The 17,295-nt window shown below is 33.9% G+C and overlaps 2 protein-coding genes across 10 annotated transcripts in view; one reads left to right on the plus strand and one right to left on the minus strand.

Moving 5' to 3' along the window:
• Positions 1-412: 412 nt before the first annotated feature.
• On the plus strand, positions 413-5,185 carry LOC126590115 (nuclear transcription factor Y subunit B-4-like). 2 transcript variants are annotated; one of them, XM_050255639.1, is made up of 2 exons: positions 413-1,076; positions 4,841-5,185. In XM_050255639.1, exon 1 carries the CDS (start codon positions 491-493, stop codon positions 986-988), a length of 498 nt encoding a protein of 165 aa, XP_050111596.1. In that variant the 5' UTR covers positions 413-490; the 3' UTR covers positions 989-1,076; positions 4,841-5,185. The 2 variants fall into 2 exon arrangements, with proteins under 2 accessions (XP_050111596.1, XP_050111597.1); XM_050255640.1 differs by lacking the exon at positions 4,841-5,185 and adding an exon at positions 1,413-3,499.
• Positions 5,186-5,334: 149 nt separating this feature from the next.
• LOC126590109 (potassium transporter 5-like) overlaps positions 5,335-17,295 on the minus strand; it is a 69,349-nt gene continuing 57,388 nt past the window's right edge. For 3 of the 8 annotated variants that reach the window (XM_050255629.1, XM_050255632.1, XM_050255628.1), the window contains 6 exons: positions 9,309-9,557; positions 8,434-8,484; positions 7,841-8,101; positions 7,203-7,370; positions 6,759-7,013; positions 5,335-6,562 (listed from right to left, as the gene is read on the minus strand). In XM_050255629.1, coding sequence (XP_050111586.1) covers positions 5,571-6,562; positions 6,759-7,013; positions 7,203-7,370; positions 7,841-8,101; positions 8,434-8,484; positions 9,309-9,557 — 1,976 coding nt within the window. In that variant the 3' untranslated portion in view covers positions 5,335-5,570. Of the gene's footprint in view, positions 6,563-6,758; positions 7,014-7,202; positions 7,371-7,840; positions 8,102-8,433; positions 8,485-9,308; positions 9,558-10,312; positions 10,539-11,473; positions 11,680-17,295 lie in introns of all 8 variants that reach the window. The other 5 variants (XM_050255631.1, XM_050255633.1, XM_050255625.1 and 2 more) reach the window with 5 other exon arrangements.

Here is a 17,295-nt window from a genome sequence, read left to right on the forward strand (position 1 = left end):
TAATCCAAGGAGAGATTTTTGATGCACCGGAACACAATCACTTAGTGTTATTATTTTACTTAAATGATGACACGTATATATATTTTTATTATTGTTAATGTACTCTAAAAGTTTGATAAAAAATTTACTATAAAATTATGATATATATCAACTATATCGCTTATATTATAACACGAGAACTAATATCATATAACAAGTGTTCTTAGTACAAATAAACATTTCTACTTGAAAGGGAGAGAGAGAGAGAGAGAGAATAAACAATTAAGAAGCCAATTATACCAACATAGAGAATTGCCCGTTGTGCTGACCAGTATTTGTCAGGCATGCCACGTCATCATATCATATGATATGGTGCATATGTACATAAGTATGCATGTATGGACATCTAAGGTTCTATATAAAGCAGCTTAATTAAGTAATTAGCAAGTGAGAGAAGAGCTAGGTCGCGACGTGTCTGTGTTTGAGAGGATCAAAATTTCATAACATAGAGATGGTTGATAATATAGGAAACAATAATTCATCGGATAGAGAAGGGTTTAAGTACAATTTCACAGGTGGTGGTAGTGTCTCTAGTGATTATCACCACCATCTTCATCATCAAGAGGGGGTCATCAAGGAGCCAGATCGGTTGCTTCCAATTGCTAATGTTGGGCGAATCATGAAGCAGAATTTGCCCCCGAATGCGAAAATCTCGAAAGAAGCCAAAGAAACCATGCAAGAATGTGTTTCTGAGTTCATAAGTTTCGTGACTGGAGAAGCATCTGACAAGTGCCACAAAGAGAAGCGCAAGACGGTGAATGGGGATGACATTTGCTGGGCTCTGGCAACCCTTGGATTCGATGATTACGCTGAGCCACTGAAGAGGTACTTGCATAGGTACAGAGAATTGGAAGGAGAGAAGGCTGCTAACCAAGGTAAGGCTAATAGTAATGAAGAACAAACTGCCACCAAGGACAAGATTTCCTACAGCAGCAGCAAATACCTCTAATCCTCCATCGAAGTACAACATGATGGAAAGGGGAAATAGCTCGCTCTCTCCCGGCAATTTTGAGTACTGATCATATGAATTTAGCGAGGTAATTAATATACCTTTCAAATAGTTAGTACTACTAGATCTTAATTAAATTGCATGTGTTGAAGGTACATGACTATATATAATTAAGTGGGGAGTTAGGTTTTTGGTTTTGGTTTTTGTTTTCATGTGTGCTCTCATAATTAAGTCCTGGGGATCCTTCTTTGGTTGACTGTAATTAGCTTAAGAATTATGAGATTGGAGTTAATCCATTGACTTTTTTTGTCTTTTAATTCAAATATGAAGTTTACTGCAGGTGATTGTATGAGATATACATGTTGAACTGCGTTCCTAGTTAGCTTAGTTTTCTAAATCGCGATCAGTAACTTGTTGTAAACAGGTTATCTTGCTAATCTTCCCTTTCAATTTTGTCCTCAACCTAAATTCAAGCGGAGGGTTAGTGATGGGATCTGGATATACTTTTCCCCTAATTTATGTCATATTAAGGGCGATGGAAACCCTAACATCACATTTGTGCTAACTCACAACAAAAAGAGGAAACACCAACCATATATGCATCTGATTAGTTAAGCATCAGATTTTTCTTAGTGCAAGCTACCATTAGGTTCTTTGCCCTTTAATTATGGAATCTACTCACAAACACCAATTGTGCATAATCTCGTTTCAATTTTGATGCTAACTAAGTCATGTTCCGACCACATTTATTCTGGTGTGATCGAGTTGCATCTGATCGATATGATCAATTACTGGAGAAATTGGATAGGCTTAGGGTTTTATACGTGGATCTATCTTAACTCTGGGGAAAACAATTTGTTTGTAGGTTTGTTATCTGACTGATATTAGAATCTTGTAAAAGACTTGGAGATCATATCTATGCATTATCTCTTGAGAACTGATTGCATTTGAGTACTCTCTGATCGTTAAGATTACAACAATCTCCTTGCCTTTTGGCTTCCTTTGAAAATATATAGGAAAATAATGATTAAAAGAATCTCTCTGAAGGTGCTTTGTCCGGCCAAATTTTGGAATTCGTCAAAACAAACTTTGATGCTTTGTTGTTAATTTTACTCTCGAACGGTAAGATGCAAGTCGAACTGAGAATTATATCCTGATGTGCAATACGGCTCACTTAATCTCTCCTATAGCTTGAAGCATCGTAGTTTTACCTAAGTCGTAATCTCATTTCATCAATATATTATTAAAAAAGAAACTCTCTCTGGGTTAAATTTTTATATGTTTGTGTACATATATGCCATGTAGGGTTTTTCCTTGTAAAAATGAAATTTGCTAACAAGAAATCAATTGTGCGAAGTCTTTTTCCATTGTCTGATGCTAATTAAACCATGTTTTGATCACATAATACTGACGTGACTAAAATGTACATGAGAAATTGAATGCATAATTAAGCTTAATCAAATCAAATACTATTCGTGCAACTCTTTAGTACTTATACTGCAGTCTGGTTTTACATGTCTTGAGCACTAGACATCTTGGACTCTTAACTGTTAAATCTCTCTCTCTCTCTTCTTGTCATATAATTAACTTACCAAGTATAGATACTACTGCATGCTGCTTTAGACAGTTAACTTACCAAGTATAGTGACACCCACATCAGCCTTCCCTTCTGGAGATCATTAGGCTAATTATGTTAGTCAATGGGTAGCTAGGGTTTTCTTTGATAACCGTAGGGCATAATTTTTCACCGGGGACCACAGTAAATTTAGTAGCCCCATTAAGTCTCGATCATGCCGAAAGGTTTTACATATTCAAATGGGGCTTGGATCATCTTCCCACAAGTGAGGATGACTAAGCTCCAATATGTCAAGTTGTTAGGAAGTTTTTGTGAGGATTTCTTGGCAAATGGAGACAAACTAAGAGAGAAGTGCGAGGCTGAATTAATTATTTGGGTTTCTAGGGTTTTTCTTCATGTTTTCTTGGTTACTCCAAAAGAAAATATGATCGATATGATACAAGATCTGAGACAAGCAACACAATGGATGGAAACTTGAGGCATGACACAAAGTTGTTTGTTCAATGATGTACCTACTTAATTAATTTGTGCTTTACTAAAAAACTTAATGAATTTGTGACTTACTTGTTTAATCAAACCCTATCAATTTTACTTTATTAACGGATGAAGGATCGAGAGTGAGAATAGTTAAGAGCAAATATAGCGGAACTGAGCGGCTCAACACATCATTTTAACCACTAACCTTGCGAAGCCATTGCTGCAGAAAACTAGGGTTCTTCTTCTCCCAACATGGTTTGTATGCAGTGTCAATCAATGGGGCTTGATCAGTTTGTCTGCGTGTGTTGTGCGAGAGTAGGGACTCTTTATTTATAATGTAAACAATAGTCCTTGATAATTAAGGATACTTCCTATCATGTAATCCCTATCATAGTCATCAAGTTTGATAACCCTTATCACTAATAACCAAAGCATCCATATCAATATGGATAATACCATTTGCACCGGGACTTCTTAGGCTATATTTTAACACATTCCTTAATAACCTACAAGTACTGTCAATCCTAAACTCTTATGATCTCAATCCCTCATGCATGTGCAAAACAAGTGTGCAGCTCTAATTAAGCTTACAAGTAGTACCAATTAAACTTTCTTACTCATAAGCAACTAGAGAGTTTAGTGGTGAGAATCAGTAGAATGAAGTATACTACGTCCAATGTTTGAAATTTGTTTTCTTCTTTTTTTTTTTGTTGACAAGGGTCATAAAGCCCGAGAAAAATATAGAAATATTTCAATATAACATAAACAAAAATAAAATTTTCTTTCTCATGGAAATCGCTTTATTGGTTTTGTGAGCCTTCCATACTTTTAACTTTTTTTTCCCAACTATCATTTAGTTTTACAGTCTGATGGTATTCATTTTCATAGTCTTAGGTTCAATTATCGTCAAAGACGAATTTGAACTAAATTTGTATAACTAACTAATTGTATGGTTTAGCCTACTATCCCATCATTAATGTAGTAATATGAAATGTATTTAAAAAAAAAAAATCCCCCGACTCTCTTGGCTTTGGAGATGACATATAAACTATGGGTTACACACCATTAGTCATCAATATAAATTAAAGAAATTGCCTATTCATTATTTATTATCATAAGTGTCAATTTGTTCTACTAATATAAATAATTAAAAGACCTAACTTCTTTTTACACTATAAGTGACTCGTTAGTTGAAAAGAGGAAACCCAGAAGGAAAATTTCCTTGAAATAGCTAATTTAGATTAAATAGAAAGAAAAGAAAAGTGTTACTTCACGGAATCTCCTCTCAAACGGGCCAGACCCATAAATCTGACAGAGAGGCATGTGATTCATGAGTTCTCCATGTGACACTTAGTGGAGTCCCCAACTCAACACGTGGTATAGAGTTGGCACGTTGTGCATTTTCTTTTGTATCAACTTTTGGAGAACGTACGTACTACGATTGGGATTTTTGCAACTTTTTTATTTACCATTTAATCAGTGATTAGATATTAAATCGTAGTTTATCAATGACTATGGAAATAAGATATTAAATCGTAGTCAATGACTATGGAAATAAGTACTCATAAAATGTTGAATAAAAATCCCAGTTAACTTTTGTTGTGTTCAAATCGACAGTGGTTTAGAGAAGGGTAATTTTTACTTTATTACCATGAATTACTTTATGTGTGTTATGTTCTAAAGTTGTGTTTTCGTTGTAAGGTAATGCTACAATCCTTAACTAAGAAATTCTGTGGTGAAGTCAAACATTAACTTTTGTTGTTGTTGATAGAACTGAGTTTTTTTTATTGATAAAACAGAGTACAAAGAGTTTGGGGAGCAAGAGGAGCCTCATTAAAAAACCTCCAAGAAAGAGGGAAAACAAGCACTTAACCAGCTTGCTCCGTAATTACAATCAATTATCATTCTCCAAATCAATTTCAAGGAATGGAAATAATCAAAGTGGTTCCTCCTCCATGTATTAAATCCTCCATTGCTAAGTCCATATTTTCTCAATTCATGAGCCACCACGTTATATTTTCTTTTTAAATCCTCCATTACTAAGTCCATCCATGTGTTTAGGTGTATATAAATAATATAAAGTGTAAATATACATGTTCTCTATCAATAATATAACACATAGATTAATAATATTATTTGAACAATCATCGGGATTCTACTACAATCAGTAATATATTGCACTATAGAAAAAGAACATGTAAGAGGGTAGACCATGAAAAGAAGGAAGAAAAACTTGTACACAAAATTCACAGCATGAACAACCAATTGCTACTTTACGAAACAAATGTCATAATACATTAGCAATGGAGCATTGCATATAAGCGTATGTATCTATTACAATTGCACTCTATCTCGTGGCCGGAAGAGCTCTCAGTCACCTGATAACATTTTTAATTTGTAAAAACTCAAACCTAAATCCAGAATTCTTGATTTATTTATCTATTTGATGTAGCTAGCTAGCTAGTAATTAATCACCTTAAATAGCTTGTCTCAAGCATGTACTAAAATTTGTATCCACTTTCTTTTGCTCTAAAGTTCATAAGTCATGCCCACTTTCAACAGCCGCTTGTGAGGAATATCAAACACTTTGTCACTCTGCCTCAAATTTCTCTTCAAGAAATTGTAAGCGTAATCGATCGAAATTCTTTTTGCTATACCAGCTCCTTTGGCAGCCGTCACTTCATTTTCCCCAATCAAATGAACAACTCCCCGCCTCCATGCTTTGTCTATTGCCTCAATCTCTCTGTCCAACAAATCTTGTTGCTTATCATGATCATCAACTTGCTGCTTCAAATCCTCCTTTCCATTCTCTCCACCGTTCGCCAAAGCACTGTCTTCGAATTCTTCCTCGATCTCAAACGTGGTATCCCCATTAGCACTACTGTGCATATTATTTGTTTGAGATATCCAAAAACTATCCTTTATGAACTCTTTCAACTTCTCCACCAACAATCCTTCAAAGGGTTCGTTCTCATTGCGAACATCGGTGTACCCATACCTAGCAACGCATCGGAACACATTCATATCCTTAGGCTCTACTCTCCGAAAAAGAAAGCGCTCTTCCAATGGAACCTTGCTTATAGGCAACGATTTGATTGAGACAAAAACAAGGACGGAGTGCAATGCAGGCACATTCGCAGCGTAATGATTGAAGATTGGCGGGATGCCTTGAACAAGTTCCGAATAGAACAAGGCGAGGCCAGGCATACGAGAAAAGTTTGCATCAACAGCAATTTCCTTGAGTTGTTCGGGAGAAATTTTGTGTTCAAGCTCGTAATAGTACTTTCTTCGATGCACATCATTCCACACAAACATTACAAACATCAACAATGTAGCAAAGGCGAGGGGAAGATATCCGCCCTGGTCAAATTTGTAGAGCACTGAACTTAGATACAGAAGCTCTACACTTCCAATAACAAGAACATATGAGATGACGAGGAATATGTTGGTCTTCCATATCATGATCATGATTAGCACTAGGAAGGATGATGTAAGCGTCATTACAAACACCACTGCTATACCTGTACATATATATACGTATGACAATTAGACAAAGTCATTCATTATTAGTTTAATGTGCACATAAATATTTTCCTGTCAAACTGAATGTGGATCATGCATTAATTCGACTATTTTTTAATGTGAGACGGTGACTCAGATTTTGGCAACATAAGCATTTGTTTGATGATATAATTAAGTTTGTAAAGAGAACATTACCATATGCATTGCCGATCTTTGCAGTGCTTCGAAACCCTAAAGTGACTCCAACACAAGCTAACATGAGAAGGTAGTTCACTTCCGGAATATAAACTTGTCCGGCATACTTGGTTGATGTGTGCACGATTTTCACACGAGGGAAACACCCTAATGATAGTGATTGTTGGATTATAGAGAAAGTCCCTGAAATCATAGCTTGACTAGCTATGATCGCTGCCATTACAGCCACTACAAACATAGGCCAATACAAAGGCTCTGCATGCATTCAGCACAATTAGTACACAATTAAAAAATTATGCAACCACCTAAGTTAGTTATTATATATGGTTGTTAATGTTGAGGTATACATATTTGATACTTAGCTCGTAAAAGGTTAAACTGGTAATTTTATAGAGTTTTGGTTGACAATGAGTGTTTTATTAATTAGTAAAGATATATACTTACTTGGTATCGACTTGAAGAAGGTATCTGCAACAAGAAGATGGTGCTTGCGAAGAAAAGAGGCTTGTCCAGAGTATGCCAATATGAGAGCTGGATAAGTAACTGTGCACATACTTATTTGAATGGATCGTACTGTGAAGTGTCCCACGTCAGCAAATAAAGCTTCAGTTCCTGCAATTGAAGATTGAGACATTAAATAGTTCTGATTATAAAATTTGTATGGTAAAGATACGTTATGTATTATCTATTTTTGAAAGAAATTAACATTTAACTACTAAATAGTTCAGGGGTGTAGATAGGAATTCTATAGAATTTTAAAAGAATTATAAATTCATGGAGTTTTAGTGGGCTTATGCAGATAACATGTGAATTCTCTTAAAATCTGAAAATTCTTTAAAATCAAATCATGATACTTCTATAAAATTCTTTCAAAATCTTGATTACACCAGGATTTAATCTATATGAAGTATGAACTTGTAGAACGTCTTTAAAAATGCTAATTGAATAACGTTGAACTTTTATAAATTCATTTAAAATCTTGAATGAATACCATTGAATTTTTAAACTCTTTCCAAATCCTTTATATTGTCTTATTTAGAAATTAAATTTTTATGTTACTTTGCATGAAATTAATTGTAAACCTGTTATGGCTAAGACAATGCCACCAAGAGAAATCCAAGCGTCTTTTTTGTTCCTCCTGAAGTAATCTATTATGTATTGTGGATTTAGAGCCTTGACCACCGTCGGATCAAACTTGATGAAGTTGTAGACGCCAATTCCACCAATCATGGTAAACCAAATGCAAATAATTGGTGCAAAACTGTAGCCTACTTTATCAGTTCCAAATCTTTGAACCATGAATAGGGCAATCAAGATGACTACTGATATCAAAACAACCCGACCTGTGCACACAGATTAAATTCAAACTATTTAACCAAAAACATTTAAATTTAAATTACTCAAATTATCTTTTCACTATCCGTTTTATAGAATGAGGATCATCTCCGGATCGTCTTTGTGAGGATCCAAGGATCCTTTAATTTTGTCAGTTCATCATATATCGTGAGCCAATTTTCGTTAAGTACGGTTTGTGTTCAATTTTAAATAATAAAATTTAAAATGATTTCTAGCCATGCAATATACAATAAACAAATACGATTAAAGGATCTAAGAATCCGAAGAGGATCCTCATTCCGTTTTATATACCACACACAAATAATATTTGGATCAATACCTTGTGTCATTGCAGATGTGGCTTCTTTGATTCCTCCAACAGCCGATAGAACTGCCATCACATTGGAACAAAAACAATTTTAATATTCAAGTCAAAAGATATTAAGCACATAATCATGTGAGAGTAGGAGACGCAACTTTGATTTTGTCTTATATTGCAAAATTACTCAACTTTTTCGACTTCATTTTTGGGAAATTTTCTAGGTTCTTCTTTTTATTTTAACTTATGCTTGTGAATAAGATAACATGGACTCCATACGGAGAGGAACCACTTTTATTTTAGAGTTTGGTTCTGCCGGTTTTGCCCTAAAATTTATTTTTATTTATTATTTCATGATTTTTTCCTTTTTTTATTTGAGTTATAACTCAAGTAATAATACTCTATGTAGATTCCTTATTAATACAACTATAGACAAATAAATTAGATGTGTAGCAAGAGTTTTGTACAAGCGCCCATTTACTACCTTTTGCAAAAGACCCTAAAATCTGAGAGTCGACCATGTACTTGTCCCGTTAGTAAGTTACACTAATGAGCATGCAAGTTGAGAGATTCTAGTTAAACTTTAGAGACAGTTTCAGAATCGATATTGTTTATGACTTAATCATTTGTTTAATAAGTTTTATATTAAAAGTCTCAATATCTCATTCCCTTTAGTGTAGATTATATCGTTTGTTTTTTAAAAAGTTTCAATATAATAAGTAGTGAAACTATTCGATATAGAAAGAATTTAACTTCATTAGATTTTCGAACCGAGACATAGTTAAAAAAATTCTATATAATCAGAAATATATTCACCTTTCATCACGCCACTATGTCAAATGAGGAGATATATAGATAGGTACTTTTTTTTCTTCTTAATTAAAGATTTGACAAACCTGAGATGCAAGGAGTGAGGACACCATCACCAATGACCATGGAAGTACCAAGCATGGTGGCGAATAGTAGAAAGATTTTGGCAAATGGGCTGTTCTCCAATGATGACTTAAGCCTAGATGCCCTCTTTACACTTTTGGTAGGCAACTCAAGCTGAAAATTTGAAACATCACGATCCTCTGCTTGTTGACTCGGAGTCAAACCAACCTTGGCATATCGACACAGCAAAGAGTATAGTGCGAACGTCCCTCCTGCAAAAAAAAAAAAAAAAAAAACATTATGTGTTTTAAAAATATACTATAATTTTTTTTTTCTAATAAAAAAGACTATGATTGAATTGGCAATTTAGAAAAACCTATCATTATGCGTATTAAAAATTAAAATTTTTGTTAGACTCCACTTGACAAGTTCCTCCCAGGTTCGTACCTCAAACTTGTATTAAATTCAAACTTGGTATCTTTTTTTTCTTTTGGTCTTTTTACGTGTCAGAAAATGACACAGCGAAACATCAAAGGTTGGGGCTTTTGGTCGCATTAAAATGACATAATTAGGACTTTTGAAGTGGAAGAAAAACTGCAATTAACAATAGATTAATGGGGACTCAATTATATATAAGGGAATTCTTCTTTCTTTTTGACAGTTTAATTATAATAAGCAATCAAAAATTTCAAACTAACAACGTATGAGTCTAAAGTATATGCTGATGGAGAAATTTTGTAATTTGTCCAGAACACGTGGTGGTGCACCACATGTCATTATATAAGTGGAGATAAATTTTATTTTTTAAGTGTCCCTTTACTTGTATAATGACATGTGGTGTACCATTCTGTGTTCCGATAACATTGAAAAATCTCTCAAGCTGATGAGACACCGAAAGCTAAATGATGCTTTTTATATTTATTTATTTTCTATGAAAAGTTGAGAACATAATTAAATATGAAGGATTTAATAAGTGATAATATTTTGTTTGTAATTATACAGATCTAGGAGATGTATGGAATCTTACCATCGCCGTTATCGTTGGCCCGTAAGACGATTAAAACGTACTTAATCAGAGGGATTAAGGTGAGTGTGTAAAAGATCAAAGAAAGAACACCCAAAATGTCATCGCTATGGTTGATGCCTTTGGTGAAGGTGCTCGCATACACATAGAGAGGTGATGTACCAATGTCCCCATAAACTATGCCAATGCTCTGAAATGCCAAGTGCATTATCACCGACCAGTCTGCACCCTAAAAAAAATTCCAAAAGAAAATAAATTTAGAATAAGTTCAACAACAACAACAATCAAACTTTAATTATCTCATTAAGTGGATTGGCTCTATGAATTCTATAACGTCACTGCGCTCGATTTTACGCCAAGTCTTCCATCAGTTTCAAGTACTTCTTATCTTTTTTTAAAGTCTCTTTCAAAATCTTTCTATCCCTTCAACTATCGTTTTTGCCATAAACTTTCGTCTCATAGTCGCATCTTCTAGTCGGAACATTTATAGGTCTTCAGTGCACATGTCCAAACCACTTTAACCAATTTTCTCTCATTTTATTTTCAATTGCGATCACTCTTACTTTACCTCAAATATCCTCGTTCTTAATCTTATCTTTTCTTGTGTGCACACACCTTCAACAAGCATTTTCATCTCTGCTACACTCATTTTTTGCACGTGTTGATTTTTGATCTTCCAACAATCTGTGCCATAAAGCATTGTTGGACTTATTGTTGTCCTATAAAATTTTTCCTTGAACTTTAGTGGCATATGACATCGCACAACACACTCAAAGCACTCTTCCACTTTATCATCCTGCTTGTATTCTATAATTGAGGTTTCTATCCAATTCTGAATAAAATCATGTTTTCTTTTTATCTTAGAAAATTGTTCCGTTGTAAAAAAAAAAGCTATTTTGTCTTCTTTCTTAACTATTCAACAACTACTGTAAAAAAAAAAAAAACTATTCAGCAACTGTTGGTCTTTTTTTCTTTTTTTTTTGTTGAAAACAACTTGAGAATTAAATTCGAAACCTCTTCAAATGAAATGGAGGAGATTAGATGCCGCTGTATCAAATGACTTAAAAAATATATTTAATACACCAAATATGTATATATCAATAAAATCTAATTGAAATAGTACTATACTATTAAAGAACATAAGAAAAATGGAGATCGATGGACCTTGGAGGCATGGCCATGGGGAACTGTGAAACGGCGTGACTCGAGGTCCAAGGAGTCGTTTCTTCGCAACTTTTGCCAGGAAAGTTTCTTCCCTTTGAGTTGATCCTTATGATGCTCATGATGATCAGAAACTTCCTGATGATCTTGGCTTCCCTCATCTGTAGGGTTTTCCACTACTACCTCTTCATCAGACATTTCTATTAAACCTAGGCAGCCACTTCTCACACACTCAAATTAATTTCTAGAGAGAGAGAGAGAGAGAGAGAGAGAGAGAGAGAACTGTAGGTAGGTCTTCCTCTTTGAGAGCAAAAGCAAGCTAGCTAGCTAGGTGTTTGGGACAGAGTTAGAGATCTGGGGGTGCCAAGTGTGGGGAGGTGTTCTTCTATATGTGAGGATGGATTGTGATATTTAAAGGCAAATTAATTGAGGAAGAGGCCACAACTCATTTACCATATGCTCATATACATTGACCGTCTATTTATACGCATGGTTTGCACACATATACGTACAAAGTTGAATAAAATGTAGGGAAACATATCTCATGGCACTAGCAAAACAAATCTCATGGCATTAAGACAAGAGCTTGACCTTGTTTGTGAGAATAATATGAAGCTGACCTAAACGAGCTTCGTCCGAGGTTGAAGATGTTGATGGGCTCCCAATTTGAAATCTTTTTAATTGCTACATATTTATCCCTTTAACCCTTGATCTGTCAATTCTGACAGTATCACACACACGCACACATATATGTGTGCGTGTGCGCCCTTATCTATTTTATATATTATTCACGAATCACAAAGTACTTGAAATACGAGTGACACACCATGTGTCACTATACAGATAATGTGATATTTGTATTAAATTTTTCTTCACATGTATAATGACCCATAAAATTTTTCCAGTCATAATAAAAAAATTTCTCCACATTTTCATGACATTTCCATTTTTCTAAGGTGACGGCACTATCATTCATACTCCCTATTATATAAAATTAGGTTACCTTTTTCTTTTGGACTTGGAATATTAATGCACATTACCCAATTATAATATTTTTGTTTTAAATAAGTATTTAAATGCCCAATAATTCAACTTCTTCATAGGTCAAGTTTTATTACCAGCTGTGTATCTACCATATTTTATATTTTATAACTCATGTTCCTTTTAATATAATTTCCCTTTCTTGTATTATATATGAAACTAAAGAAATTTACAATGATACAAGGATATTCTCAATAAAAATGGCAATAATGAAATTTACAAGAAAGACAATTTGGACATGATCTCTATAAAAATGGCAATAATGAAATTTACAATTGTTGATGCACAAAACCGGAAGTCTTGGAACAATGTAAATCCGACCGTGAATCTGCATGAAATGTAAATGACACAAGAGTTATCGTGGTTCACCCCAAGGTTTGGGCTACGTCCACACTGATTGTATTATATTTCTCTGAGAAGTGAGGGAGAGAGAGCTTAGGGGATGTGAGGAGCTTTGAGAGGGGGTGAGAGGCTTCAGAAATGGCCTCTGATGGTGAGAATGAGCCTCCCCTAGAATGAGGGTAGGAGTCCCCTTTTATAGAATAAGGGGCTCCTCCTCTTTTACAAAGTATGGGCTTTAGTGTGAGGCCCAAATACAAGGCCCAAGGCCCAAATATACGAGGCCCTAAATATGGTATAAACAACAATGATACAAGGATATTCTGAAAAGCTATATGTAATACGTATAAGGCAGATTTGAGGCAATAAGGTCCATAACTACAGTCAAAGACTCAAAAGTCAATCCCCCGTGCGCTTATGTTAGAGGTGACACAAAATGATAATCCTTTATTTTATGTGTAACAGGTTGTTTCTATATACATGACGATGTGATATTATTATATTGTACAAACGTTATACTTAGGATTGTTTATTCTTTCTATAGATAAGTTCATTTAATTTGAAGATTGTTTAGTTATCCTTAACACATGTCAAACAAATCCATTGTTATGGTAACAAGTAATATCATTACGATTAACTGGTTGACGTGTGTGACGATTTGCTATTTTTCATCTTATTCTTTATTCTTTATTTATAATTTTTATTTAGTTTAGTTTGGATTTTTTTTAAATTAAATTATTTTATGTTAGAATCTTAATTAGAAAGAAGTATTTTGGGGATATTGAAAACTTCACCATTTGGGTGTATATATGTATGTATGTATGTATGTATGTATGTATAGCTAATTAAGCTTAATTTTCAGCAAATAAGAAACTGTATTAATACTGATCTATCACAGTTAATCTGTTGCTTTGCTTAGTTATAATCGGATAACTTAGAGCAAAAGTCACAGAGAGTTTTGTTGTGGAAGATGTCCACGTGATCGTCGTGTGACATGAGTAGGATTTAGGCTTTAAGCTTTTCGGAAGTATCAGAGGAAGGCATCAACTGTTTGACTTAGGGCATGCATGGTATGGCGCAACCAAAGCTTTTGGTCCTTGGCATTGTCAAGATTCCACTGCATGCTGGTAGCTGCTTTAGAGGGGGCGTTGAAGGGATGCGAAAGGTGCAGTTGCACATGCCCCAATTTTGAAGGGATCCTCAAAATTTTTGTCACTAGTATTTATATGTAATAATATTCTATATTTAAAATTGCTTTTGTTATGGGATAATGTTCTATATTCAAAAATTGATTTTATTAGGACATTAAAATCTCATCTTGGACTCCTTTTAAGCGTAATTTTTTTTATTTTCTAAATATAAAAATTTAGAGCACAATAAGATATTTTGAGTGCTAATAATACACCATAAAAGACGGTATTTTTTTTTCAATATTATTATATAATAATGTCACATATTCAAGTGAAACTTTAAAGTTAGAGTTTTTGAAGTTTGTTTTCTTGTTTGGTTGTTTAAGAGTGAAGTGCTTTTGATTATTTAGTGAACGTTATGTTTGTAGCTCTTTTACTTATTATTAATAACATTTTTAAACTTGCAATTAGTGAGTGCTAAACTTTGTTTTGATTTAAGTAATTGTTTTCTAGCGTCAATACATTGTCATACATTTTTTAAGACTATCTTAAGGAGGGGCGCTTTTATAAATTTCGCACAGGGCCCCTAAAATCTTAGAGACGGCCCTGCAGCTTAGGGGCCAATCAGCAGGCGTTACGTACCAAATTTGGTTATTTTTTATGGAGTAATGTTAAGGAGATTAAATTTGTAGACAAATTTTTGAAAACTAAAAGACATGGAAGTTGATGATTGATTTATTACTCACACATTGATAAACGTGCTTATTCTTATTGGTGACACATCATTTAGTTTGCAAATTTAGTCTTCAAATTTGGTCTCCCCTAGCATTATTCTTTTTTATGTTGTGTGGCAATTGCCACTGCTAAGTACAACCCCCTATGGCTTCTATGCCAACTTCCAAATTTAGATTGATGTTGATTGTATTACAATATTCACCAAGAATTTGAGAGAGAGAGAGTTCATAGGATCTTCCAAGATATAGGTGGAGTTAACGGTGTCATTAGAGAAATTATTGCAGTTAACTTTCCAAAATATAGGTGGAGTCAATTATTTTATTGATAGGGAAGAGGTCGGAGACTCGGATATTCAAAGTTAGGATATCTTTTAATACTAAAAAGAGAAATATATTACTGAATTATTAAGAGTTAGATAGAATAATTTAATTAGCTATAAACTGGTGTCTGTCATCGAACATATTATATTTTATTGCGGCCTCACGGTAATAACCATATTTTTGTAGAATCCCAGACGCCATGTGCGTGTTGTCTACTCCATCATCGCAATTATAAGTAATTATGTAGTTTTACTGAAAATAATGCAGAATTAACCAGAAGCAAACAGAAATAAACTACTAACCATGCTCCCTTCTGATCACTCTGTCCATTTGATTCTGCTAATTACCTTATTTTATTATTTGTTTGTCTCTTACTTTCGAGGTTCTACAAGGCTATTTCGAATTTGGACTTTCTCAGAAAATTAACCTCCAATAATAATTCTTCTAATTAATTATTTTACTTTGCACCTGTCCATTAATTTATGTTAGGTATTAGTTTCTAGTTCTTACAAGGCTGTTTCGAATTTGGATTTTCTCAGAAACCTTTTAGCCGAATTGGGTTTGTTTGCCGTTTCACATGTACCAAATTCAAGATATGGATAGACTGAGTTTCAAGTACTAATCAGTTCATAACTTAAGACAACATTAATCATTTATTTAGGTTTACCTTACAATATTTTACATAATCTGAATGGATCACTTTTTGGATTATGATTTAAAGCTTAATCATACAAAAAATTATAAAGTTGGAAGCCAGTTAATTATTTAAGTGTCTTAAATAGAATAACACACATTTGTCAATAAATAAATTCAGTATTACAATAATAATTAAAGAGCTAAACGACTTTCGATTTGATTGAATTTTTACAACGATTTATGATTGATGACCTAAAAAGTGAACTCTTATTTTTTTTTTGTCAAATGATAGATTTTGTTAGATTAGCCACCGACAGAGTTCGAACCCATGCCGTCATGCAAGAGCTCAACACCTTTCCACCACTATAATAAAGAGCCACTTGCTTAGGTATTGCCAGCAACGAGATTCGAACCTATGCCTTGGCCTAGCGAATAAAAAGTGAACACTTTAGATCATGAGATTATTTTGTTGACCAACACCACTGACCCGCACCTCCCCTTCCCCATTTACCTACTATTTTGTTATACCTTTCATCTTTTTATGTAGTGTCATTCTCAAACTTATTTCTATGCTCTCGTCTTGAAATAGAACGTGGGTTTGAATTGGCTTTGTGGTTGTGGTGGGTCAAAATCGCCTTCTACTAGTTAGTGTCCACGACGATTTATTGCGACGAATTTATACCGAATATAGTTTTTGTGTTTCTTTGTTCATTGTGGTTGCTATATAGAGATCAAGTTTGCTTGTTGTGTGCTTATTCTCTCCAAATTAAGGATTTGGTCACTGAGAAGATGTACTCAATTGACATCGATTTTGTATTTTTTGTTGTAATCGTCTTTTTATCAATGAATTACCACTACCATTCTTTAAAAATAAAAAAAAAACTGATTAGCGCTAAAACGCTCCTATATTTGTATTACATGTATATGGATATATATTTTGTAAGATTCATGATTTAATATTTTTAATTTTTCCGTCGAATTAGATAACAATGACTGCTATAGTTTTCTAACACCGTATGCTCTTAGAGCAACTCCAGTGTAGGAGCCCTTCCCCCAGACTATTCACTATTTAATCCACACAGTGAACAGTAATTGCCCTTAATGAACAGTAATTGCAGTGGTAATTGCCTTTTGCATTTCCACCCTTGCACTAAATAGCCCTGGCAATTGGCAATAAAAATTATTTTATTTATAAAATAATACATAATAATTTAATTTTAATTTTGGATAAGATTTTTAATCGTTCTCGTTGTGCCACGTGTTATTATCCGAAAAGCCAATAGCAATAAAATATTTGTATTTTTTTATTTATAAAATAAGTCAAAATAATTTTATTTGTAATTTCAGATAAGATTTTTAATCGTTCTCGTTGCGCCACGTGTCATTATCCGCAAAGACAATTATTGGTGATGGATTTCCGATAAGATTTTTAACCAATCATGTCGTGCCACGTGTCATAATCTCATTACAATCTTTGAGGCTAGATTTCCACCAGATTTTTAACGAATGACAGCATGCCGCGTGGCATTATCTACAGCCTAATCCTTTCTGAATTCTCCATATAATCTACCATCCATCCTTAGAAATCTCACACCAATTTTCTCAAGATCTCTATCATTATTCA

This window comes from Malus sylvestris, chromosome 11 (assembly GCF_916048215.2).
Source record: "Malus sylvestris chromosome 11, drMalSylv7.2, whole genome shotgun sequence".
Classification (NCBI taxonomy): Eukaryota; Viridiplantae; Streptophyta; class Magnoliopsida; order Rosales; family Rosaceae; genus Malus; species Malus sylvestris.

Coding starts and splice junctions, on each gene's coding strand:
- LOC126590115 (XM_050255639.1), top strand. CDS start 491: ATGGTTGATAATATAGGAAACAATAATTCATCGGATAGAGAAGGGTTT.